The following is a 25,280-nucleotide window of genomic DNA, read 5'->3' on the forward strand; positions in this document are numbered from 1 at the left end:
TTTAAGCTTGACTGTAAGGCTTTTTTGCACGCTTATTTTTGTGCTTTTGCCCATAACATTGAAATTATACGCGTGTGTAAACAAAAATGTGTCTGCCTGTACAAGCTCTGAACTGTTTTTGTTATTGTAGAGTGCATCCATACAGATTTTAACCGCTAGGTGGCAGGACGCGCTCAGCTTCTAAACATTCTCGCCAAACCCGCACAGAACAGTGTCCCGAGTCTGATTTGAGTCTGTTAAACGGATCATTTATGTAATGACATAAGTAGACCGTAAGTCCTACGTTTTTGAGTAATATATATGAGTATATATATATAGATAGATAGATAGATAGATAGATAGATAGATAGATAGATAGATAGATAGATAGATAGATAGATAGATAGATAGATAGATAGATAGATAGATAGATAGATAGAAATAACTATTCATGACGACAATAGGTCTTTGCCTACTTGTATAATATGAGGAAAATACTATAATAGGAATATACAACCACATAGGAATAGAGAGGAATATACTACTAATATCCTCAGATATTATACATGATCGACGCCACTAGGCGCGCTGTCCGTCGCTCATCAGTGGTTATTTTTGCTCGTCTTTTTTTTTTTTTTTTGGTGATGGACATGGACATTCAGTATAGGGATGTGATGGAGCTTCATTAGGGGGCTGTGCCTTGAAGCAGCGGAGGGAATCCTGAGACTGAAGGGGGAGGAGAAGACGAATTGATAAAACAAGAGCGGCTCTCAGCGCCAAGCTCTATTCTCACCCTGTTCAAGCCTTGAACCAATAACGAAAAGGAGTGGGCTTACAATTGATTTTGACAAAATTGCGTTTCTTCTTGAAGTGTACTCAGTCGCACATAAATATAATCGAATACGTCTGACAGTAGTTCTGTTTTATTTGATTTTAGTTCAAAGTTCAATACGAACGAAGGGAACATCGCATCGCTGCACTGCCGAAGTGAAACTTTTCAGACCTCCGAGTTGGGAATCAGTAACTTTCCCATTTAATGTAATGACATTGATGCGCTAACGCATCTGAACAGATAGGTCTACTGAGCTCTTTTTTTCACCAGCTTTGTCAGATTTCAAAATAAAATAGGAAGTTCTCAAATGCAAAAATATATGTATGAGAAAGCAATGGCTCAAGAGACAAGGAACGGAGGAACCTCGACCCTAAATAACAACAATGGTATCGACAACAGCAAGAGGAAGTTGCTCATAGCTCTAGATATCTTCTGCCTCCTTCTTGGTGAGTCAATTTATCACTTTTTTCTTGTTTTCTCTCTTGTTTTCTCTTGCTCATATTCTTATTGATGATTTGCGCTACACCAAAAAGCTTTTATTGCCGTGTATTTAACGTTAATAACCGAATGTAAGGTTGAAGACTGAATGTAATAACGCGTTTTCTAATGTGTGCAAGTTAGCGTCTAATCGGTTTTAAAGTAAAGTCTGTTATCTTTCACAACAAGGCAACATAAACTGCAACATCTCCTTATCACTAAGGACAGTCAACTGGTGCGCGCCTGTAGCCTATGCGTCCAATTGTCACACATCATACATCCTTGTTCGTAAAGTTGGCTTCGTTTTAGATGTAGTTACGTTGTGACAGCAAGTTTAATGCAATCAGCAGCAGGTACACATCTGAATTCATGGTACCGTTCCTTTAATGTTAAAACTCAAAAAAACATAATCATAAGCCCACTTAATAATTAATTAATTAATCATGTCTGATTCCACTGGACAACCAATGATCTTTCTCTTGTTTGCGATTAGATTGGCACTGTCATTATTCTTTTTTTACAGGATATTACCGGTGTTGGCCTCTTCCTGCCAGCGTGCCTAGGGCATAAATGTTTTGATGAGCTGTAACCTGCCCGTATTACTGCCCTTTAAATAGCTCACGTCCACCTTTTTATTGCCCTCCTTGCCGCGCACTTCTTTCCCTACCTCCAATTGAGATGCCTTTCCAGCAGAGCACTTCGGACAAATATAAAAGTACAAAAGTTCATTTTAAATATTGATAGATCAGCACAGCAGAAGCGGACACAATTTCGATTTTCACAACAGGCATCTCTCTCTGATTGCCTTTTAGTTTATGTTACTTGTTATTCTGTGAGTGTCTGGTCCCAGTTTGCCACACTAGTGTGTGTGTGTGTGTGTGTGTGTATGCGCGCGCGCATGCTTTTCTTTGTGGGTCTGTGAATGTGGATTTAAAAAAACGAAAAAAAAACGTTCGCTTTTAGCTGTTTTCACTGTAAACGCTATCCCCTCGCACATCCAGCCCCCGTCTCTCTCTTTCTTCTACCCTTGTTGTCCCTTTCTCTCACTACAGAAGAGGATTAGAAGAGTCAGGCCCGACTTATACTCTCTTTCAGAACCATCTGCACGTCCCAGGCCAGCTGCCCACCCCCCCCCACCCCCCCCCCCCCCCATCACTCCACATTCGATATCTCTCTTTCTCTCTTTTTTTCTCTCTCTTTCTCTCAATTTCTTACTTTAGTTCTCTCTCTCTGTCTCTCTCTTTCTGTCTAAGGGAATGCATGGAATAATTGCTTAAACTTGTGTTGTGGGTTGTCCAAAAGGAGAGAGAGAGTGAGAGGCCAAGAAGATAGCGAAAGAGGACATAGAGACAGATAGACCGAACACAAGCCTGACGAGACCTTCAGGTGGAAGCCCCAACAACGGTCTCAGCGAGAACCGAAGGGCCGGGCTGTGAATCCTGTAATACAGGGGAGAGATTAATGTTGGGCTCACTACACAGTCTTCACAAAAACCACACACACACGTCTTTTCCACTATGTTTACGGTGCTTATTAAAGTGCCTCAGAAACAGATACACTGTTTCATCTCCTCCTGTATAAAAGCATGCAGACTTTAAGCCCATGTGAAGCAAATTTCCTGTTCAAACCAACTTCCTAATGGGTTAAGTTGCGGGCCTGACGCCTCTTTAGCATTCAAAGGGACCATACACTCACACACACACACAAGCACACACAATTCTTTTTTTGTCATGCTAAATAGAGGCTGGCTGCCTCACGCACGATTGGTTGTCCTGCTTCAGGGAGGGGCAGCCTGTGTGTGTGTGTGTGCGTGCGTGCGAGTGTTCAGGGGGGGTTTGTTTGAGGGGTCATAAGGAGGGGGGTCCCAGGAGAATGGACAAGTAGGGACATCAGGGACTTGAGAGTGATTGAGGTGTGTGGATGAGGGTGCGGCTCACTCAACTGTCTCGGGGTGATCATAACTGTTATGTTCATGAATATTTTCCCCATTATGCACAATTAATTTCCCATTTTCCAGTTGGTATCGGGATCGATGGTCTGTGATGCTGGTTAGTGGTTCCTTATTGAAGGTTTTATCTTCTTTGTTCTTGAGGCGCCAAGAAAGAACCTATAGAAGACCATCTAAGGCCACCCAAAGCCCACCACCACACCCACACACACACACGCACACACACACGCAATACACACGATCCTGTCAACAGTTTTTCGGGTGACCACAGCCTTTGTCTCAATGCCACAGGTTTATGAAAACAGCACAGCAGGGCCCATGTACAGCGAGAACACAGTTGGCAGCATTCCCTGATTTCAGTTTGGCTGGGATTCCATGGTCGCTGAGCAGCAGACAATATTTAGCAACACTGCAAAGATCGCTCGTGCAACTCTGTAAATACACACTTAAGCAGACCACAGGCCCCGGGAAATCACTGCTCGCTAAAGCTTCTTCCTTTTTTTTCTTCTTACTCATGTGCACATGCCTGGGACTGGAATCATTATTTTGAATGGATATTTGTGTGTGTGTGTGGGGGGGGGGGAAGGCATATCACAGAGGGACGCCTCTTCCGGAAATGGTGCCTCTAAAAGTAGAGTCACCAATGCCCTGATTTTATTTTGCACAATGGGTTTTAAATGATGTGCTGGGCTCCATAGTCTGTTTTGTGTTGTGCACTTGTGCATGCGGTTGTTTTTTTTATTAAAACAAGGCATAGACTAGCCCGCAGACACACGCGAACATTTTGTGTACTACTGTATTAATGTGTATTTTGTTGTAATCTAAATATACGTACATAAAGATGTAATATAATGAAGAGAGAATACAAGAGAGGGTATCGAAAGTAGCCTAAAAGTTCATTTCCTCATTTCATGTGTCACCCTACCTGTGCATCGCACACTGCTGTATGTCAGGTGTTTGGCTTGTGGCGTTTGTAGAAGACACAATCCAGCCCGTCTGTATTGTGCATGGCAGAGCAGGGGAGCGTACCCTTTAAGGCAAAGGGGAATGGGGTTGGTAACAAGGCTGTGTCCCTATATAGCTCTAGCACACTCTCTCGCTCTCTCTCTCTCCACCATCAAAGCCAATTATGGTATTATGGCCATGTGTCTGCACGCTGCTCATTAAAGCAGAAAAGGTAACCTCTGCCTCTCCAGCCATCAACCACTTTAATGCTGAGCCACTTTACAAATATTTTTAAGAATTTCTCAAATTCATCTCCTGGCGGCAGCGTTGCTCTCTTTGCAACAAGTTGTGAAAAAAAGTGTGACATTTTGTGCAATTTTCTGTATGAGTGAAACTCTAGGTACGGTGTGTGTGTGCGTGCGTGCGTGCGTGCGTGCGTGCATGCGTGCGTGTGTGTGTACAGAGTTGAGTTCAGGAAAGGGTGGGAAGCGGAAAGGTAGTGTCGGTCAAAGTTAGGTGTGGTTGAAAATGAATCCTGTCATCATGTATTTTTTGACTTGCTGCCCATTTCCCCCCCTCTCCTCCCTTTTCCCTTTCCTCTCGACCCCAGACCCCCCTTTCCCTCCCCTCACCAGAGTGGTGAGGGGAGGGAAATTATGAAAGAGAGGAGAAAATAAAGGTACTTTGTTAATGATTTTCAACATGTTTTGATCTGTTGTGTTGACTTTCCTTGATCACTTACTTGTTAAGCTGAATATTATTAGGTGAGTGCTGCATGCAGCGCTCAACTATTGTTCTTCATAAGTTTTATTCTTCCTTTCTTTCTTTCTTTCTTTCTTTCTTTCTTTCTTTCTTTCTTTATTATTCTCTACAAACCCTGGGACCTATCTCCTTCCTCAATTTTTCACCTAGAGACATTCAAATTTTAAAATATTCAGAATAGCATGGAATCGCGCGCTTCTTTTCAGATTTCTTAAATATTTTATACTTTTTAAGATATTCTACTTTTAAAATACTATCTTTTTTTAACATGGGAGTCAATGGGAGGACGGCGGAGCCGTCTTCTGGTACTTCAACTGTTTAAGACATAAATAAATAAATTTTCAACCGTTTATCTTCGTTCAAACCATTTAACAAATCTACACACTTGTATCTTCAATAATATCCGAACGGAATTTCGATATCATTAAAACGTTATTCAGAATCGCAGTTTTAGTTTCATACCGGTGTGGGTACCAGATCGACTCGGCTGCCAGATCGACTCGGGGTCCTAGATGCTCAATAATGACACACTTCCTGTAAACGCTGTCTTTTAAATGCGCATAAGCGTTTCATTCATTCCCATATTATTCCCAAGTATTAACGATCTCTTTTTGTTTTTCTAATCTATGAATAATAATCTAATGTACAAAGATTGATCAGATAATATTTGTGGCTTTAGATTGATGGCTAACGTGAGCTAATAAACGTTAGCAGGGTTAGGTTAGTTAGTTCCCTAACAGGAAATGGGTTACATGCATTCATCAGTGCTTTTAGACGTGCTTTTAGACGAGTCGATCTGGTACCCACACCGGTGTGGGTACCAGATTAACTCGGCTGCCAGATCGACTCGGGATCCTGCACTTACAGATGACGTATCGACACTTGATGTATCGACACAAGCCAACGGACAAAACCCGGAAGGGTTGTTTATTAACGGGGCTCAATCATGGACATAAAAAGAAGGCTCAATCCGTTTTGGTTTTGATTTCATTGAACACAGCCCGTTCTTTCGCACAAACAAAGCCATTGGAAACACGTCTAAATGCACTGATGAATGCATATGTAACCCAGTTCCTGTTAGGGACTCTTATTCTGAAGGAGGAGAACGGAAGTGTCTGCGTGTAGGTCGCTGTTTTGACTGTGTTGGGAGCACTGGAAATAGAGTGGATCACCCCGTTCAGTGAATGGAGTTAACCGATTCTTCTTTCATATATTATCCAAGTATAGGCAACAATAAAACGCTCAGTTACACATATATTTTTGTTTTCACATATGTTAAAGTAATTATCACCTACAAAACTAATCCTATATTGATGAAAGCCCCCCCCCCCCCCTCTAATGTTTATTAGCTCACGTTAGCCATCAATCTAAAGCCACAAATATTATCTGATCAATCTTTGTACATTTGATTATTATTCATAGATTAGAAAACAAAAGGGGATCATTAATACTTGGGAATGAATGAAACGCACATGAGCATTTAAAAGACAGCGCTAACAGGAAGGGCGTCATTATTGCGCATCTAGGACCCCGAGTCGATTCGGCAGCTGAATCAATCTGCAACCCACACCGTCTTCGTTTTCTGTTGGTCTCATTGATTTACGTTGATGCTGGAGCATGAGAACGTTCAGCAGTGTTGCCAGATTGGGCAGTTTTTCCCGCTCCATTGGGCTACTTTTAATCACACACCGGCTCGTGATTCTCTTAAAGACACACACACACACACACACACACACACACACACACACACACACACCAGCAGTGCAGGGCAAAACATTTGACCTTTCAGATTCTTCAGTTCAATTCATTTTACATTTCTGCATGTTTTTCATGCTTTGCGCTTTTCATTCAGCTGTCACTTTATTTGTTTCCAACCATTTACATTTTCTTAAATGGTGTGCATGTTTACAATGTTTACTCCATTTAGACTTTTGAACTTTTGTTCAAATACCTTCACTTGATTTGAGCCATTTTACGTTTCTTTATGTCTTAATCTATGTGGCTTTATTAAAAAATATTTCCAACCTAACTTTGCAATACAGCACCCACTGCATTTTCTGCAGGAAATGCATTTTCTAGTTTAACATATTATTTCTACTATAAGTAAATCTCCAGACACAAATTGGCTGGATGTTTGACTCTATCTAAAACTATGTCCACCCATATAAAGCATGGTCACAGGTGTAGAGTGATCACAAGCCCTCTTTCTCTCTCTCTGTTGGTCAGCTAATGTGGCCATTCTGCAGGAATAGGGATTTGAAGTTTGGTTACAGTCTAATTTTCAACACAATGATGTGGCTGTAGAGTCAGACGTAGCTGCAGGTCTAGTTTATGGGTTGTTCACATAGTCCAATGCTCGCTTTATGCCTAAATGGATGTTTAAAAGCAAAACCTCCACTAGGAGGTAGATCCCCAATAAAACATGCTCCGTCTCGGATTGATGAGGATCAGCCGTCCTTTTCTCCTTACGTTCTTTCTTGATCAGTCGGTTTGGATTCCACACCAACTATTGGGGCATACAGACTTGTCGTGGTACAGGGGAAACGCTGCATCATACAGATGGGTGTAATTGTGAACCAGCTCACATAGTTGTTCCCCATAATTCCCAGCCGTCGTTTAGCACAACTTCTTTCACTTTTCTTGTGATGCAAGGTATTGCACCTTGCGCATGCATACACACCTTGCACAGGCGTAGAGAAATGCGCATTGAGGACGCATCAAACAAATGCAGGATGTACTTACATGAAGTATATCACTGCCTTCAGAGGGAGGGTGATTTATTTATAGTTTGAAGAGATAAATAGCACTGTTGTGTCTTCAAAACAGTGGTCCTGATCGACAGAGGCCCATAACCTGTGTTCCAGTAGTATCTCACACATTGAAACGTGTATGCGTTTGTTTGTCCTTTTACTAATGTGGGGTCATGATCGGATTACGGACAAGTCAATGTGTTTTTGTGTGTGTTTGTGCGCCTGTGTGTGTAGCATGTTTAAGCTCTTTCAGTGTGACTTATAGGGCTAGTTTGACCACTCTGGGCGCTACAGTTAAACAACAACCCCCCGGTCTGTGTGTCTGCATCAGGGCTGTGATTAGAGGTGTGTGTGGGTGTCTGTGGGTGTGTGTCTGTGGGCCCCGTGGGATTTTTTGAGGGAGACGAAGAGCCTAGGGCTATCATTAAAAAGGCTCTATGGCTTACAAGCAAGAGACTGTGTGTGTGTGTTTGTGTGTAAGTGTGCACATGGGTAGCATGTGTGAGCCGTATTTGGCCCTAGTGTGTATGTGTGTGTGTGTGTGTGTGTGTGTGTGTGTGTGTGTGTGTTCCCTGTGGGCAGCCCGGCAGCTTGCCCATTCACTGAAGACGTATTTTCTCAGATGATCTCCTTTTCTTTGCACTGAAAACACAAAGAATAGGCAAAAACGACTTGCCTTTAGTTTGATAATTGTATCCTACAACTTAAATTCTATAGCTTTATAATAACTTCTCTAGTCTGTCCTCAATCTTTGATTACAACCTCCCTTTTACCTCTGAGATAAACATAACACAAACTGCTTGTTTAAATGATAATTATAGGATCCTCCAACATAAACTATTGTTATCAGTAATTTCAGTAATTCCTGTGTTTTCCAGTCTGTGTTTGTGTTGTCGTTTGGTGTTGTGAATGAAGATTGTGTTAAGTTCTGTGTGTGTCTGTGTGTGTGTGTGTGTGTGTGTGTGTGTGTGTGTGTGTGTGTGTGTGTGTGTGTGTGTGTGTGTGTGTGTGTGTGTGTGTGTGGGTGGGTGTGTGGGTGGGTGGGTGGGTGGGTGGGTGGGTGGGTGTGTGTGTGTGTAGGCACAGAGAGCATTTTGTAAACATTCACCATGGCAGTATGCCCATGCGAATTAAAAGTTTACTCCATGCCTCGCTGGCTCTTATGTCTTCATGCTAGCATTCTTCTTGTCAAATTCTTTCACTGGTTCTCCCTTCAGCATGTGAGATATTAGCAGGCAATGTGTGTTCAAAAGACTGAAGAATGAGCTCTATGGGCCCTCTTTCTCCTCCCCTCTGCTAAGTCGTACTGCTACAGCATGGAAGTATCAGACAGAAGTGGAACAGCAGGCTTCATAACAGCCTGCTGGCTGAGGTCTGGAGGCCCCACGATGCACACTGTCACCATGTTGTCTCCTACCGGGCCCCAACTTCACTGTCACACTGGGCCCTCTGTCTGCATGTCTCCCTCCCTTTCTCTCACCCCACCACAATACTCTTTGTGTGTGTGTGTGTGTGTGTGTGTGTGTGTGTGTGTGTGTGTGTGTGTGTGTGTGTGTGTCTCGGCACAGATTATGGGTAGTGGGGGAAGATGGGGTGGGGGTGGCGGAGGCCTGATTTCACTGTTTTCTTTGAACAATGTCCCTTTTGATGCATCCCAGAATGCATTGTCTGTTAACGAGAACTAATGGGCTTATAGCAGACAGGAGGAGCGAGAGTAAGCAGAGGGGGGGAGAGGAACAGAGGGGAAGAGGGAAACTCTAGCCAGCCTGTTGATTATCCCTCAGTTGTTTACGGCTGTGGCCGTTGCTAGCAGCAGATCTTTGTTAAAGTGGATGGTAGGCCGTAATGCTTATCTCTCCTTAGTGCTGGCTTGCGCTGTGTCCTAATCAGCTCAGCATCTTTATTGGCGTAGGCCTTATTTGGGCTACAGCCACCTGTCCCCCTTTGCATACAGAGCAGGCCAGTCATGAAAATACACCCCTTTAGTCCCAGTACAAACACTGCGCTACGCACTGCATTCACACCGCAGTCTCACTTTTAACACCTATTGTTGAGGTTTATGAACACCCTCACCGCTATCCAGTTACCAGTCGAGACAGCATAGAGGCTGCAAACTCAGGATTTGCCAACGCACACACAGGCGCACAAACACACATTCATTCATACACTCTACTCTCCCACTCTCTCTCTGAGAACGCTTGAATGAGTGCGTTTACATGGGACAGCTAGATCGGATTAAGCCTTATACCGATTGTGCTACTCGAACGGACCGTGTCAATTATCCGAACGTACATGGCCTTTAAGAGATCGGATAATGGCCGGAGCATGGCTGAATCCGCTACCCTAGGTGGCGCTGTAGCCCTTTCAACAAGTGGTTATAGAGCCACTTCCGGTTGACCTCTGCGTCCCAGCAACAACAAACACAGGCGGCATTCGAGAAAGATGTTTTCAGTAGACAGCTGTCAGTTTACTTCGGGTCCATGTCATTTCTCCGACGCTCTTCCAGCTAGACTCCTCCCGCTGCTCCTCCGCCGGAGGAGTCCGCAAACGACCGAGAGGTAGAAACGCTGTAGCGTCGGAGAAATTACATGGACCCGAAGTGAACTGACAGCTGTCCCGCATACGGCAACAATCCCTTTCTCCTCAATGTAGCGTTTCAATCTTTACTTCAGAGTCAAAGCCAAAATTCCTTTACCCCAATTCCTTCTTCACCATGACCGAGATAACCCCCACCACGAGTCTTTGTTGTGGAAGTACCAGAGAGTCGGAGAACCCGATGCGGTCTTTAAGATTCATAACATCAGAGAATATCCCCGTCAGTTCGGTCGCGGCGCAATGAATAAATAAAGATCGTATACACGTCAGAAGAAAAAAACGTTTATTTTGACAGATGTGCCCGAAGTTACTACTTTACAACCTCGTTGATGACCAACGTTTAGGCAAATATGTACTTCTAATTCAGCCTTGGGTGAAATCGAAGCGTAGTGTGTAATGGATGCATGTTGATGATGATAGGGGGTAATGGCATGACACCGGCTTCCTCCATCTTCTGCGTCACCTTTTTAAAAAAATCGCCGTTTCTCATTTTCCAACGGCGACAACCATAAACACATAAATAAATAATTAAATATTTATATTTATAAAGAAATAAGAATTGTTTATATGTCTGTGGCGACGACAACACGGCTACCGTCTCCTACTTCCGGCACACGTCCCCCGGCCGTAAGATCTCGAGCATGCGCAAAACTCAAAATCCGACGCGGGTTTACATGCAGGTAGAAACCGGACTATGATCTAGTTATCTAGGTGTTCTTATCTAATCTCGCTTGTCCGTTCATGTACCGATTTCAGTCCGAAGTAGATCGGGTAAAGGTAGACATGTATTTTAAAAGACGGGTTGAGGTCTTATTCGTTTCTTTATCCGATAATGATTCTGCATGTAAACGCACTGAGTGAAATGGAAGAAGAGGAGGCGGGGCACTACGGTGAGAGCGTTTCAAAGACTTCTTGGCCTCCTTCTCCATAGCCATTGTCGTCGTCGTCGTCGTCCCACCCCAGCCCCCCCCCCCCCCCCCCCCCCCCCCCCCCCCCCCCCCCATTAGGTATGCCCTGTGGCGTTGTGATCCCCCTCCAGACGGCTCTACTCAGTTGTTCCCTGTCCTGATAGTGCCCACTTTAATCCGAAACACAACACAGGAAACGTGTTAACATCTGACAGTTGTCCATTAAAGGCTTTGCTTTTGATGGCGATACACTGAATTCATCTTATGATAACAGATCTTACACTATGTATGTTTGACAAGATAATGTGGCAGAGTTAAATAGTGATTTGAGGTATGTCTGCTGTTTTATATATCTTAAGTGGGATCTGGTGAAAGGGACTGGCACTTGAGGCCTCCATTCCTAAACTCCCCTTGCAGGTGCCTTTTGCTTAAAGAAAATGTATTAAAAAAGCCCCCAAGGGTTTGTCCCAATAAGTGGCCACATGTAAAAGGCATTTATTCCTGTGAATAAAATCTCTCTGAGTAAGCACATGCTTCTGCCTGCGGCCCCTCAGTCACACACATAGGAAAAAAAGACAGGGATTCACTCTGTACGCTGCTCTGCTGACCTCAGCTGCTTCTGTGTATGTATGTGTGTGTGTGTGTGTGTGTGTGTGTGTGTGTGTGTGTGTGTGTGTGAACGTGATTTCTAAACAGTCACTGATGGGTTGGTAGATGAAGCTGGGGGTTGGGGGTGGATGAGGGCTGATTTTGTTTATTTTGATCTCCAGAACATTTTAAAAGCCTCTTTGCGGCTGAAAAAGGGGCTTTGTAACTGAAGCATGTTTTGGAACTGATGTGCCGGAAGAGCCAACACAAAACCACATTTACATATTCTCATGTGAACAGATATACATACACACTACAACCGAGACACACACACACACACACACACTCATACAAAGCCAACTCATGCCCCCACCTTGCTGTGTTCAGATGGGTCTCGCTTGCACCGAGAATAAATGTAAAGAATTTTCTACACACACATCACAGAAGCTCTGACAACATTTTTAAGAGCCGTAGGTATTGGATGTATCCCAATAAAGGCATAATGATTACAGAGTATGAGCTCAAAATAGATCTGTATGTGTACTAGGTCCTTCCTTACTTAAGATCACACCACTCATGAGAAGTCAAATTTCCATTGCCCTGAAGTTCAAGGTTTGCTTACAGAGAAGACCACGTATATTCTCTACACATATAAATGTGTGTTTGGCTTGTGTGAGTTAGTTAAGTCCAAGCAAATAAACTGGTGAGTCTAACAGCAAGATCTCTCTCTCTCTCTCTCTCTCGCTCTCTCTCTCTCTCTCTCTCTCACTCACTCACTCACTCACTCACTCACTCACTCACTCACTCACTCAGTCTCTATCAGCCTCTCTCTCACCTACATACAAATACGTACTGTTAATCTATTTGCTTTAAAGTGAGCTGATCTATGCATGAAATGTGGGAAAAATTGCAGTGGGGCAGGAGGTTTAAAGAGGCGTGAAAGGAGGGTGAAATGTTTGCTTGAGTGGCAGGTCAATGGACTCAACAAAACCCCTTAAATCTTCCTGTCTCGCCCCTCAACCCACTGTCAGTTTCTCCTTCCCTCCCTCTCACCGGCTCGTGGGTCACATGGGCTTGCTGCCATGCGACTTGAGGCGGATAGCCTCTATTATAGCACACAACAAAACCATTTCCTCTATGTTTGTTCTCCTCGCCTCCCATTCACCTCTCACACACTCTGCCCTTCGTCTCGCCGGACCCCCCCTCTGGCTCCCGGGAGCGTCCCACCCTCCTCTTGCTATGAGATAGGATGTTTAGATGTGGTTCTACTTCTCTAAAGTTAGACCACCATGAAAGAACAGCATGTCTGGACAAAAAAGACAAGAGACTAATGTGGAAATCAAAATGATAATGAAGCGAAGGAACTATGAAGTGGATTATTGGCTGATAGAAGCATACAGTGGGGAACACTTCTATTATGGCGCATTTCGGGGAGTCGTTTCTGTGCGGCTTGGTTGAGTAGTGATGGTGCGGTTCGGCACAGCTCAGTTACGGCTCGCGTTTCCACCGCCGACAGTACCCTTATGGTGGGGGGCAGGGGTTTAAGACGGATGGCGATAGCCATGGCAGCTATGTTAGCATTGTGACCTCATAGCAGCCTGACACAGTGTAGCCTGCTAATAAATCCAAGGAAAAAGAAGAACGCACACAATAAACAAAGATCAACAATGTAGGACGGCAAACTTTTGCGTACACTTTTGTCCAGAAATACCTCGCGGATAATGTTTGTTTGTTATTATCCCCTTGTCGCACGGAAGTGCGATTCTGTCGACCAATCAACTGACGGCGTGCGTAGCTCAAACTTGCCAGCACCCTTTCAGGCGTCTCAGTACCCCAGCGGAGGAGTACTGCGAGACGAGTATGGCTCAGTCCGGGTCACGCTCACTTTTGGTGGTCGAAACGCAATCCGTGCCGCACCTTTGCGAACTGAACCGACCCGCACCCTCCGGTGGAAACGCGCCATTACCTGATTCTGTCTTTTCTTGCCATATTTAGCTGAGAGAAAATCGCTGAGTGAAATTAAGCTATAATTAGACTATAATAAGAATTTCCAAACTAAGGTCAGGGCAATCTACTGGTAAGGTGCTAATCTCTCGCCAAAGAAAATGTAACCCCAAAGCCAATCAAAGGTGCCTCTAGGGTAATCGTGTACAAGAAAAAGGTGCACATACCCACATACACACATAAATAAACACCTCGGCACAATTGCACCCACTGCGTTTATGTTTGAATGCATATAATTATGCAGGGAATTGCAGTTTGAAGTGGAACCTGTGTATTACAGGTTCTTTGGGATGATGATTAGGTATCCTGTAATATGCGACATAATACGAATATGTACCCATGCACATATTCCATCTGTAATATTTTGATTTGGTAGTTTGGAAAAGACCGGAGCACGGTATATACAAGCATAGTAAACTAGCCATAGAAATGTCTGTACATTTATCTCTCTCATACTACAGTTCTTTTTCCCTTTTTCCCCTCACTAGACATGGTTACACGGTGCCTGGGAGAGAGAAATGTGAGACAGAATCAGATATGACTAATAGAAGTGTTCCCCACTGTATGCTTCCCTCAGCCAGTCACCCACTTTATAGTTCATTGGCTTCATAATTATTTTGATTTCCACTCTCCTAACATTCACTGCCGTAGGATCCTCACATCGCAATACTTCAGACTCATATCATCTTTCTCTTCTTTATCAGAGCTCCCTTCAGCTCTGATGTTTTCATATGTCTGTTCTTCAACTGCAGTGGAGTAGGGGCTCCACATCTTGAAGCAAAAGCCCTCACGTTGACCCTTTCTAAAACATTCTTTATCTAAAAAAAAAAGCCAATGTGGTGTGGCTGAAGCTTAGTTATTTACATTCTATTAGTCTAATGCATCACCGTGCGGTTGTCTTGGCACTCTTCGGCCAGACCGTCCGGGAAGGATGTTTTCTTGAGGTGTCGGGGGGTCTTTGTCTGATTGTGGGCAACCCCCAACACCCCATGAAAGAGCTTGTAAATGAGTTGTTTTTAATACACTGACGCACCACCGGCCTCTCGCCAATGACCGGGCCCACCTTTGTTTTTTCCAGCTCTTTGTCTTTTTATCTCTCATCGTGCCTCTCAGCTGGCCCCATCTCTCTCTCTCTCTCTCTCTCTCTCTCTCTCTCTCTCTCTCTCTCTCTCTCTCTCTCTCTCTCTCTCTCTCTCTCTCTTTATTTTTTTCCGGCTCAGTGCTATCATTAAGGTTGCTCACTCTTCCGTTCTCCCCCACTGACATATGGGAGGCCATATTTCTTTCTGCTTGCTTCACGAGAGAGGAAGAGAGAGAGAACGGTGGTGGTGGTGAGGCAGTGGATGTGTGTTTAATGTGTGGCAGGGGGAGGGTTCAAGGGTTTCGGGGCTCAGAAAACATGAGGGGTCTTAAAGCGTGTGTGTGTGTGTGTGTGTGTGTGTGTGTGTGTGTGTGTGTGTGTGTGTGTGTGTGTGTGTGTGTGTGTGTGTGTGTGTGTGTGTGTGTGTGTGTGTGTGTGTGTGTGTGTGTGTGCTCCTCGGGGTCCAGTCCACCAGCCTCGGTATGAGGAGAATGCTACATTCCGGCCTGTTTTCATGGAGATGGCACGGCGCACTGCACAGAGCGGCCTGACATCCTGGGTCTGCCAGCACCCAGCCAGCAGGACAGCAGCATGCACACAGTGAGGCTTTCATAACACGTTAGTAGATGAGTGTTGAAGTGCTCACTCTTGCTCCCTTGCTCACAAGTTTGTTTTGAAACCCCCCTTGCCCTGTACATGGACAGACGTATGCACGCACACATAGACACATACGCATGCACAAGCATATGCACACGCACACACACACACACACACAGACACACATACATCACCTTCTCACTCGTTCTACTGATCACCTCTTCAGTTTCCCATGGTTATTTTAGACGGGTTTTTATACAAACAGGTGTGTATGTGTGTTTTCAAGTGTGCCTGACGTTCGCAAACTGCACATAGGAGCTGTGAGAACCAGAGTTTGGGGGGGTAAAGCCTCAAACCCTCTTTCACTTTCGGTTCTCATTTCCATATGAATCACCCAGGGGGAGGAAGGGACAGTGCGAAAGCAGACAGTAGTAACGGAGCCCGGGGGGGGTTCTCCCAGCTCATCCCTGCAGCGCAACAACAACACATTCTCCTTCCCGAGAACTAGATTCCCATACACTAACACCAGACCTTTCTGAGCTCTGTCCACACGGCTCTTATCCCTGCTTTTAAAGGTGTCAGTATCAGCACCCATCCTGCTTCCTGCCCACCACTCTGAACTAATGCCCACAACCAACTGACACACACATACACACACACACACACACACACACACACACACACACACACACACACACACACACACCAGGGAGGCCGGGGGGGGCTGGGGATCTTGTCATTGATCTAGTAGACTAGTGTAGACACCTGAGACATCAGGGTCCGTCTGTTGGGGTGAAAGTGTGATGTGTGTGTGTGTGTGTGTTTGTGTGTGTGTGTTTGTGTGTGGGTGTGAGGCATCCAAAGGGGCTGTAACAAACAGAAATATGCTTCACCCTACTTTCTAGAACATCTACATAGAACAAAAAATACCTCTGTATAATTCTCATGTGTGTGTGTGTGTTTTTTCCAAATGCCCACAAAGGTTTTTTCCTTTTAAGTTTATCAATGTAAACATAAACTGTGATACACACATTTTTCTCTATAGTGGACTGATGTGTTGTGACATATCTGTCAACACCATGTATATTTCCCTTTGAGGCGCCAAAATGATATAATTTTTTTTTCCATGTAGCCCAGTTACCGGAGTTAGGGCAAACTGAATATGTTAATAAGCCCATGTTATGTGGTCGCTCTCCCTTTTCTCCCTTTCTCACTCTCACTTTCACTCTTTTTCTCTCTCTCTCTCTCTCTCTCTCTCTCTCTCTCTCTCTCTCTTTCACTTCCACTCGCTCACTCTTTCAATCTCACTCTCTTTCATTCTCTCTCTCACTCTCTCTCTCTGCTGAATGCAGAGGTTTTGCAGCCCAGTTGGGAACAGCCCTCATTAGCCCAAATGTCCATACTATGGGAGCTAACCGCTTCGACCACATCAGTGAAGTGTGCACGTGAACCTGCATGCAGGCACACATGCATAGAGAATATTATGCTTCGCCTTCATTTTATAGTTGGGTGGTCGCCCGGAGCCCACACTTTTTCGTTGTTTTTGCCCATTCACAGATTTCACAGGGAAACTCCTACCGGCAGAGGCGTAGTTTGCATGGCTGTGTTTGTGTTTCTTTGATTCTGAGATATGTATTTATTTATATTGTGACTGCATGGAGTTGATGTGTGCAGTATGTGTGAGTTTGTGTGTGTGTTAGTGGTTGGGGGGTCTCGATGTGTGTATTTATAAGTGTGTATGTTAGTAGTGACACTTTAATGACTAAGGTATTTGGGTTAAGTCCCAGACTTGGGCAGCCGTGTGTATGTGTATGTGTGCATGTGTTTGTGGTCATGCGTGTGTGTTTGTGTGTTGGTTTCAGTGGTTTAAGAAACTACAGAGCTGAATTAATTAATGAAAAACAAAAACATTAATGGGCTCTGTTTTGCACCACTCAACACTGCTTATGTGTCAAGCAAGGCTTCAAAGACTTCAAATTCAATGCTAAGTTAACCTTAAAGGTAATACAAAAAACTCAGTCATCACTCTTCTTGGAAAGGTCCCCACCATCCCCTGCATTCCATAATTGTCCACTCATCTTCACACAACACTGATGCAAGCATCATTAGCTTTAGTCTGCTAAAGGAGCCCCAGCCCCCTTTGGGTCTTGGGTGTCAGAATGCGTTTGCTCTGTCAAGAGGGGGGTGTTTGTGCTAATGCTAATGCTAACGATAACTTTGATTGTCAACAGGAGCAGCAGGAGATGTTAAGCTGTGTAAATAGGCCATTTAGTGCTTGCTATAAGACACACACACTCAGACACACACACACACACACACACACACACACATCTTAATTTGTTGTTGTTGTTTGTTGTTTAATGTGTGCTGATGTGAAGTTCTTCTCCCGGGTTTACAGGTAAGTGGGTGGTATGGGCTGTTAGCTGCTCAGCCATTAAAGGAAATGAGTTTGCTTGTGTACTTGTAATCTGATCTACCAGTTTTGTATTTGTGCTAATTTACGGTCATGGGTGGTTGTGTGTGTGTGTGTGTGTGTGTGTGTGTGTGTGTGTGTGTGTGTGTGTGTGTTTGGCCTTTGCAACACATGGGTGCTTGTCCGTGTGTGTGCATGTGTGTATGTGTTTGTCTGTTTGTGTGTATGTGTAGTCATGCTTCCTAGCCTGGTGCTGCAAAGGAGCTCTGTCCCTCCTTACCAGAGGGGCTTCTACTGCAGCGACAGCAGTCTGCGCTATCCTTACAAGGGCAGCACGGTCCCAACCTCCATGCTGATCGGTGTGGGGCTCACACTGCCCGTGGTGTCTGTAAGTCACCCCAACATAGCCCCGCCGCGCCGGGCTGAGCACCCGGTCAAGCCGTTCAGCAGCCTGATCACCGAAGAGGAACTGGGGGGCGGGGCCAGAGGTGTATGGACGGATGGGAAAAAAGGTGCAAAAATTCTTCAAATTTAATCCAGACTTGCTGCTGAAGCTAGGTTTAAGATCGTGGTAAACACTTTTCTTTTGAAGAATCATGGAATTCCTCCTGATATTTGAAATTGGTTGATCAATTTGAAATTGCACCTCTTTGGACATCCTCCAGCCTCAAAACCCTGCCGTTTCCCATGATCCTCTGCTGCCGGGGTGCTCCCTGTCCCCAACTGACTTCCCCTCCCCGATCCCTCTGTTGTGTCCTGTGTCACTGACCTGTTGCTTTTATGTCTTCTCCTCTCTCTCTCTTTCTCTTTCTCTCTCTCTCTCTCTCTCTCTCTCTCTCTCTCTCTCTCTCTCTCTCTATGTCTCTCTCTCTTTGTCTCTTTCTGTGTGTCTGTGTGTGTCACTGTCTCTGTCTCTCTTTGGCTCTCCCTTGCTCTCTCTCTCTCTCCCATTCTTTGTGTCTGTTGTAGCTGGCCTGCCTTTCCTCATCATTGAGACTAGCACCATAAGGCCGTACCAGCGCGGGTTTTACTGTACAGACGAGTCCATCCGCTACCCCTATAAAAACGGAGAAACCATAAGCGACGCCGTGCTTTGTGCTGCTGGCACTCTCATTGCCATTTTTTTTGTAAGTCTACGTACATAGAAACCAACCTCTTATCTACCTTTTCCTCTACTCTCCCTCTCTCTGCCCCTCCGCCACCATTCATATATATTTTTCTGGCCTGAAAGCTTCACAGTAGATCTTACGGCATTAGTAATATAATAACAATCAGCTTTCTTGCATATAGCGAGATCATTAATGAGTCACCATAATACATATCTAAATATATATATATATATGTTCTAATGTTTTATCTCCTTGCATGCAGTGCTTCTGTTCTTTCCGTGTAGAGTATGATGTGTGTCTCTCTTTTCTTGTCTGTCTGACTTCCTTCTTCAATATCCCTGCATTGTCATTTAAGTGTCTCTAAAAAAACAACTGTCCTTAACCTCATTCCATCTGTAATAGGAAGCTGTCTGTGTGATGGTGTGCACGTGCATGTATGCATGCATGTAAGACTTAGAACCAGCCCTTCTCATGCCCCCAATGCCTGCCCCATCACCTTTGCCCTTTTTCAATCCGTGGCTAAATGTATCATGCCCTCTCCCCACTCCTCGTCATCCTTAACTCAAAGACTGAGGCTTTCAGCTTATTAAGCTAACAACATTTGATAAAAAAACAACATTTTAGGATATATACTTTATGAGTAAAATGGCATTCATGCATATTAAAGAAATTGCAAATATCAGCACATATCAAGTCCTCCAACGTCTTAAAAAAAGTGAGACTCTAATAGAGAAACATTCAATTGAAAAATAACTACCCTTTAAAAGAAAAGCTAGTAAAAACGAATGGGATTCAGTCAAAGAGAGATCACTCATCTGAGAGTGAGCTTTCTCTCTTTCACTCTGCAGTCACCAGGCTATACATTAGAAGCTTGGTTGGGGTTAGTGGAAACATGAGATACTACTGCATGGTGGCCTACACACACACACACACACACACACACACACACACACACACACACACACACACACACACACACACACACACACAGCAGACCAAGACGCTGTTTTAATGCTACCAATATAAACAGCAGTGACATACAGATTCACACACTTATTTATGTGTGTTTGTGTGTGTGCCATCCATGTGTGGCTGTAAGTAAATTCTCACATTATCATGAGTGGCTTAAGCTATTCTGTTTGCTGATTCCATTAGTGGCTTCCACTGCCACTAAAGCGAAGCACACACGCATTCACACACACCCACTGAGGGAGATGAGAGAGGAAGATAGAGACAGACAGAGAGAGAGAGAGAGGGGATAAAGGCAGTACAAATACCAACAAGACAATTCAGGTAGACAGATAGATATATCAATTTATTGATTGATTGATTAATTTTATCTACCGACATTCGTATTTCCGTCAAATTCTTTAAAATGTATGTTTGCCATCGCTACATCCCCCAAGAGTATAAGCACACACATAGACTCCAATGTTTATTTCAATTGGTTCCGAGCCTGCATTCTGACCACCCTGTTGGCATGTGCACAAACACAAGCACACACATACAAACATAGAAAAGACAAGACAGACATAAACATGCACATACCTGCATCAACGCAAAAGACTGAGAAGGGTACTTGGGTCAGACCATAGATTGAACATTGGGTCATGACTCCATTCCTACTTTGGTTAGTGATGGACATGTCAACATTTTCCAGGGGCATTTGAAAAGATTAAACGAGTAAGGCACCCCTAGACAATGTTAAGACAGCACCATTTCCAAAGGCTTGGCTTTACATTCTACCAGATTTTTTTTTTCTAACAGATTTAACTGCTGCTGCAAAAAAAAAAAAAAGTTTTAGCTTACCATTGTTCGTCCTGTAACTAAACAGTTTACATTTGAAACCAGGAGACATGGACTCTTTTTATTTTAGTACTATCTTCCCTCCTTTACTGCTTCATTTATTCCATGCTGGATTCCATTAACCAAGTGGTAAAACAATGCTTCCATCAATCAATCATCAACATACTGCCTGTGGGAAAGGCAGGCCATACTCATTCTGTCTGCCACTCTATCTATCTGTCTGTATGTCTGTCTGCCTGTCCATCCCTCCGTCTCTTTCTTTGTGTTTGTGTGTGTGCCTTTTAACCCATACTCTGTTCATCCACTCTCCCAAAATTATTGCACAAACAATGTTGTCATAACCGCCTAAGGAGCTTTCTCTTAAAATGCATGGTGCTACATCTGGAACTACTCCACGACAGCACAGGATTCATCACAATCTTCTTTCTTTGACTTTTGCTTTAATCAGAGATGAGCATTCCAGGCTTGGAGAGTAAAAGTCCTTGTCAATGTTTTGAGCCAACTGTCTGGGGTAATATCCAATAGGCTAATGTGGCTGATGATGTGTCTGATTAGAAACACTCTAATGCCACAAAATCAGAGTGCTAACACGGCAGGAACTTTTACTCTCTAAACTAGGCGTTTTTCCCCACATCGGCTGTGACCCTGTTATTCACCAACTCATCAGGTCTGCATCCACTCACACTCATGTGATCTCCTTGCCTTTATAGATAGTGATTGGGGAGTGCTATAGGATCCACAGCCTCCACGAGGGAACCAAATCGTTTGTGGGGAACCCCTACGTGTCTGCTCTTTACAAACAGGTCAGTCGTCGCGATGCTGAGAAAAGGAAATGCAGCTTTTTATGGATGGACACAAACAAATGCTACATGACTTCACCATGATGTACTAGGAAGCCAGTTATGTTCCATATAAAAATTATATATTTGGTTGTTGTGTGTGGGTTCAGGTGGGTGTGTTCATCTTTGGCTGCGCAGTCAGCCAGTCCTTCACAGACATAGCCAAGGTGTCGGTGGGTCGCATGAGGCCCCACTTCCTGGAGGTCTGCCAGCCGGACTTTTCCACCATCAACTGCTCTATGGGTTACATCACCGTCTATACCTGCCTGGGCCTGGACAGCAAAGTACAGGAGGCCAGGTGTGTATGCAACAACCCACATGCAGACATGTGTAACACACAGGGGCATGTTGGTAACACATTGGGTCATGTATGTATGCACACTAAGGGCCCTATGTTGTATCCGGCGCAATTGACTTAATCACTGGCGCATGTGTCGTTGCTAGTTTGCAACTGGCGCAGAGCGTTCTTTTCCCTCCTGCGCCACGCGTCGGTAAATTAGGGAATGATCTTGCGCCCCAAGGGGCGGTTTGGCGAAAAGAGGAGGCGTGTTCTGGCGCAAACGTTCCCTGGTGCTATTTTGCAGTTTCAGAAACCACTTGCGCCACAAACCAGGATATACCTGGTTTAAAGTCAGTGGCGCGTTGTTCAGATGCTATTGTAAGGGCGCATGCGTAATGTTGCTTTTGCACCTCGCGCATACACTTTGCTTCTCTCATCTACCTAGCCACATATTCTTGGTAAATTATTTGGGAAAGAACAGCTGATACAGCGGTAATAAGTTGTACTTTTAAATCAATGCATCTGCAAACACCGTACAGCAAACACATATTTTCTTGACACAGACATCGTGTACATGCCCATAACTTTTAGGATTGATTGAGAGTATTTGATCGTGAGAAAACATTGTTTTGCCGCGAGTAAGAAAAGAATGAATGAATGTGGGCGCGCAAGTGTGTATGTGTAAAATAATTAATGAATGCGGGCGCGCGTGTGTGCGTCCATCTGTTTAAACACACGCAAACTAAACACGTAACGCATAATTCAGTCCATGGCAATGTATATTAACGGGGGGACACATGCATATTAGAAACACAAGTCGATAACGATAATGTATACAATACTGATAAGAAACGATGTTTATAATGTATTGCGTATATCATTAAATAGAACCACAGTTACCGCATGTCATATGTTATATCATGTAAGTTTTCTTTGCCGAAATTTATTTGAAGACTCTGAAGATTTCTGAAGTTGTGGAAGAAAACTTATTCCATGTGTGAATTAGGCCGTATTATTTGGCCATAGACTGAGCCATTTGAAGTTTGAAATTCATGTGCATCTGTCTCATTGGAGACTGCAGACGAGCTGTCAAAATATCAACTCGTCAGATTCAAATGCGCTCATGGCTCTTAAAGGGGATAGGAGCTGGCACTCTCATTGGTTTATTGCACATTACGCCCAAACCACACCAACAGGCTACTTCAGACCAACCCTTTTTAGATTTGCGCCGGGCGCAAGAGTCATTTTTTGTGCCGGTAAACTAGCGACATCACCATAGAACCGCCCACAAAGCTACTTGCACTTGGCGCTTCTCACTTGCGTTTCAGACCGTTAAAATAGGGCCCTAAAAGTCAATTCCTGCACTAGATATATGGGAACGTGTTTATGGAATTCAAGTGATTATATCAATCTTTTTTTTCTCCCCAGAAAATCATTCTTCTCTGGACATGCCTCGTTTTCGATGTACACAATGCTGTACCTGGCTGTAAGTATTGATCCTGCTAGCTTAACAACACAGACATAGGCACACGCATGCACATGCACGCACACACCCACACACAAACACACAGACACATTGCAAATATGTGTCTGAGAGAGAGAGAGAGCAAGAGAGAGAGAGAGAGACTGAGGCTGAGAGAGTACAAGGCCATAACAAAGCAGTAAAAGAGGGAATCCAATGTAGTTTCCAGACCATTGAAGGAAAGCTGTGCTGAGAGCAGAACCATAGGGGAACCATGCAGGAGAGTGAGTCGCACACGAATGAAGGTGAAAGAGAGAGAGATTAATAGAGAAAAAACAAAACCCTACTTTAGATTTATCATCCAAGGGTGACATTCCAAGCTCAACAATGCGCCCCCTGGTTTTCCCTCAGCCTCAGCTCTGTCCTGGGGAGCTTCAATTCTGTCCTCGGGAGCCTCAGCTCTGTCCTGGGAAGCCTAAGCTCTGGCCTGGAGAGCCACAGCTCTGTCCTGGGGAGGCTGTTCTAATGGGGACAGTTCAGACTAGCACCCACTGATCACCCACCGCTGTCGACTTAGCTCATCGCTCACTGGCACATCTGGCGAGCGGTGCTCCAACATACTGCACGGAAAAGTCGGCTGACACAGTCGCCCTGGTTGGAGCGTGTGAGTGAGCGAGCGGGCGAGGGAATGCTAGCGTCTAATGCAAACACACAGTGGCTCCTTCAGGGCTGTGTTATTCCTGTGGCTTACCTCAGCAGAGCTCAAGCCTACCGACATGTCAGTCAGACGGACAGAGAGACAGACACACAGACAGCAAAGCAGGGCGCTGGCAGAGTAGCCGAAGCAGCCCCCGCAAGCATGTTTGTCAAGTAACCAATGCTCACCACAGCTATGCTTTGTCTCACGTTGTGGTGTGAACTCCAGAGAGAGATGTGGATTACAGTGTGTGTGTTGTGTGTGTGTGTGTGTGTGTGGGGGGGGGGGGGGGGGGGGGGGGGGGGCGTACTTGTTTGTAAAACATGCCCTTTTCTGATGTGTGCATGACTTTCTTCATTTCCGCTATTTGACAACCCCTTTAAGTCAGAGAGAAAGATAGCGATAGAGAAAGAGATCTGGTTGGGAGGGAGGGAGTGGGATTCTTCCAAAAACCGCCAGACTGCTTGTCTCTCTTCCGTGTCCTCCACCATGGGAATCTGCCCGGGTTCCTTCTGTTTTTTTGTATTATTCGAGTGTAACGGTCACTTTGGGATGCACAGCAGATTCCCAAGAGCCGGCTGGTCAGAGAGGCAGATGCCTGAGTACTGTGTGTGTGTGTGTGTGTGTGTGTGTGTGTGTATGTGTGTGTGTGTGTGTGTGTGTGTGTGTGTGTGTGTGTGCGTGTGTGTGATGAAGAGCAGGCAAACGCGAATGTGTCTTGGTACTGAGCAACGAGGAGCTTGTTGAGACCAGAACTGTTCAAAGGACACACTTCCTTATCTCATTGTGTCTGTGTTTGTGTATTTGATTTGTAACATTGTTGCTATCTGTGTTTGGGCTAGCCATGAATGGCCTAGGTTGCCGCGGTTACACAAACCTATAAACCGACCTATATAAAGGGTGGTTTTTAGCGGATTGAAAATATTGCATCAAGGGGAATGTGATATTTTCCCCTGGTTATCAGGAAGTGAAGCAGTTGGGATGCAGAGTACTTAACAGTAGCCTCTCCAAGGCCTATCGGGACGTGGCCCGGTCCCATACCTGGGAACCTGCGGGCGGAGGAAGCCTGCGCTCTAAACATCCCTGGAGCAGATGGGCGGTGGAGGATGGGAGGGGGGGCTCTTCCTCGTTTGCATCAAGGAGCAGACCAATGCAGGTCTCATAGTCTGTGTGGGGGGGTCCAACATCAACTGAAGGAGCAGGATGTG

At 44.7% G+C, this 25,280-nt stretch overlaps 1 protein-coding gene across 2 annotated transcripts in view; it reads left to right on the top strand.

The window, feature by feature from the left end:
* The first annotated feature begins 781 nt into the window (after positions 1-781).
* plpp3 (phospholipid phosphatase 3) overlaps positions 782-25,280 on the top strand; it is a 34,144-nt gene continuing 9,645 nt past the window's right edge. Inside the window, exons 1-5 of one of the 2 annotated variants that reach the window (XM_079739219.1) lie at positions 782-1,257; positions 18,113-18,267; positions 21,505-21,597; positions 21,744-21,931; positions 23,342-23,399. In XM_079739219.1, coding sequence (XP_079595345.1) covers positions 1,119-1,257; positions 18,113-18,267; positions 21,505-21,597; positions 21,744-21,931; positions 23,342-23,399 — 633 coding nt within the window. In that variant the 5' untranslated portion in view covers positions 782-1,118. Of the gene's footprint in view, positions 1,258-18,112; positions 18,268-18,848; positions 19,007-21,504; positions 21,598-21,743; positions 21,932-23,341; positions 23,400-25,280 lie in introns of both variants that reach the window. The other variant, XM_079739218.1, reaches the window with a different exon arrangement.

This window comes from Pollachius pollachius, assembly GCF_949987615.1.
Source record: "Pollachius pollachius genome assembly, chromosome: 7".
NCBI lineage: Eukaryota > Metazoa > Chordata > Actinopteri > Gadiformes > Gadidae > Pollachius > Pollachius pollachius.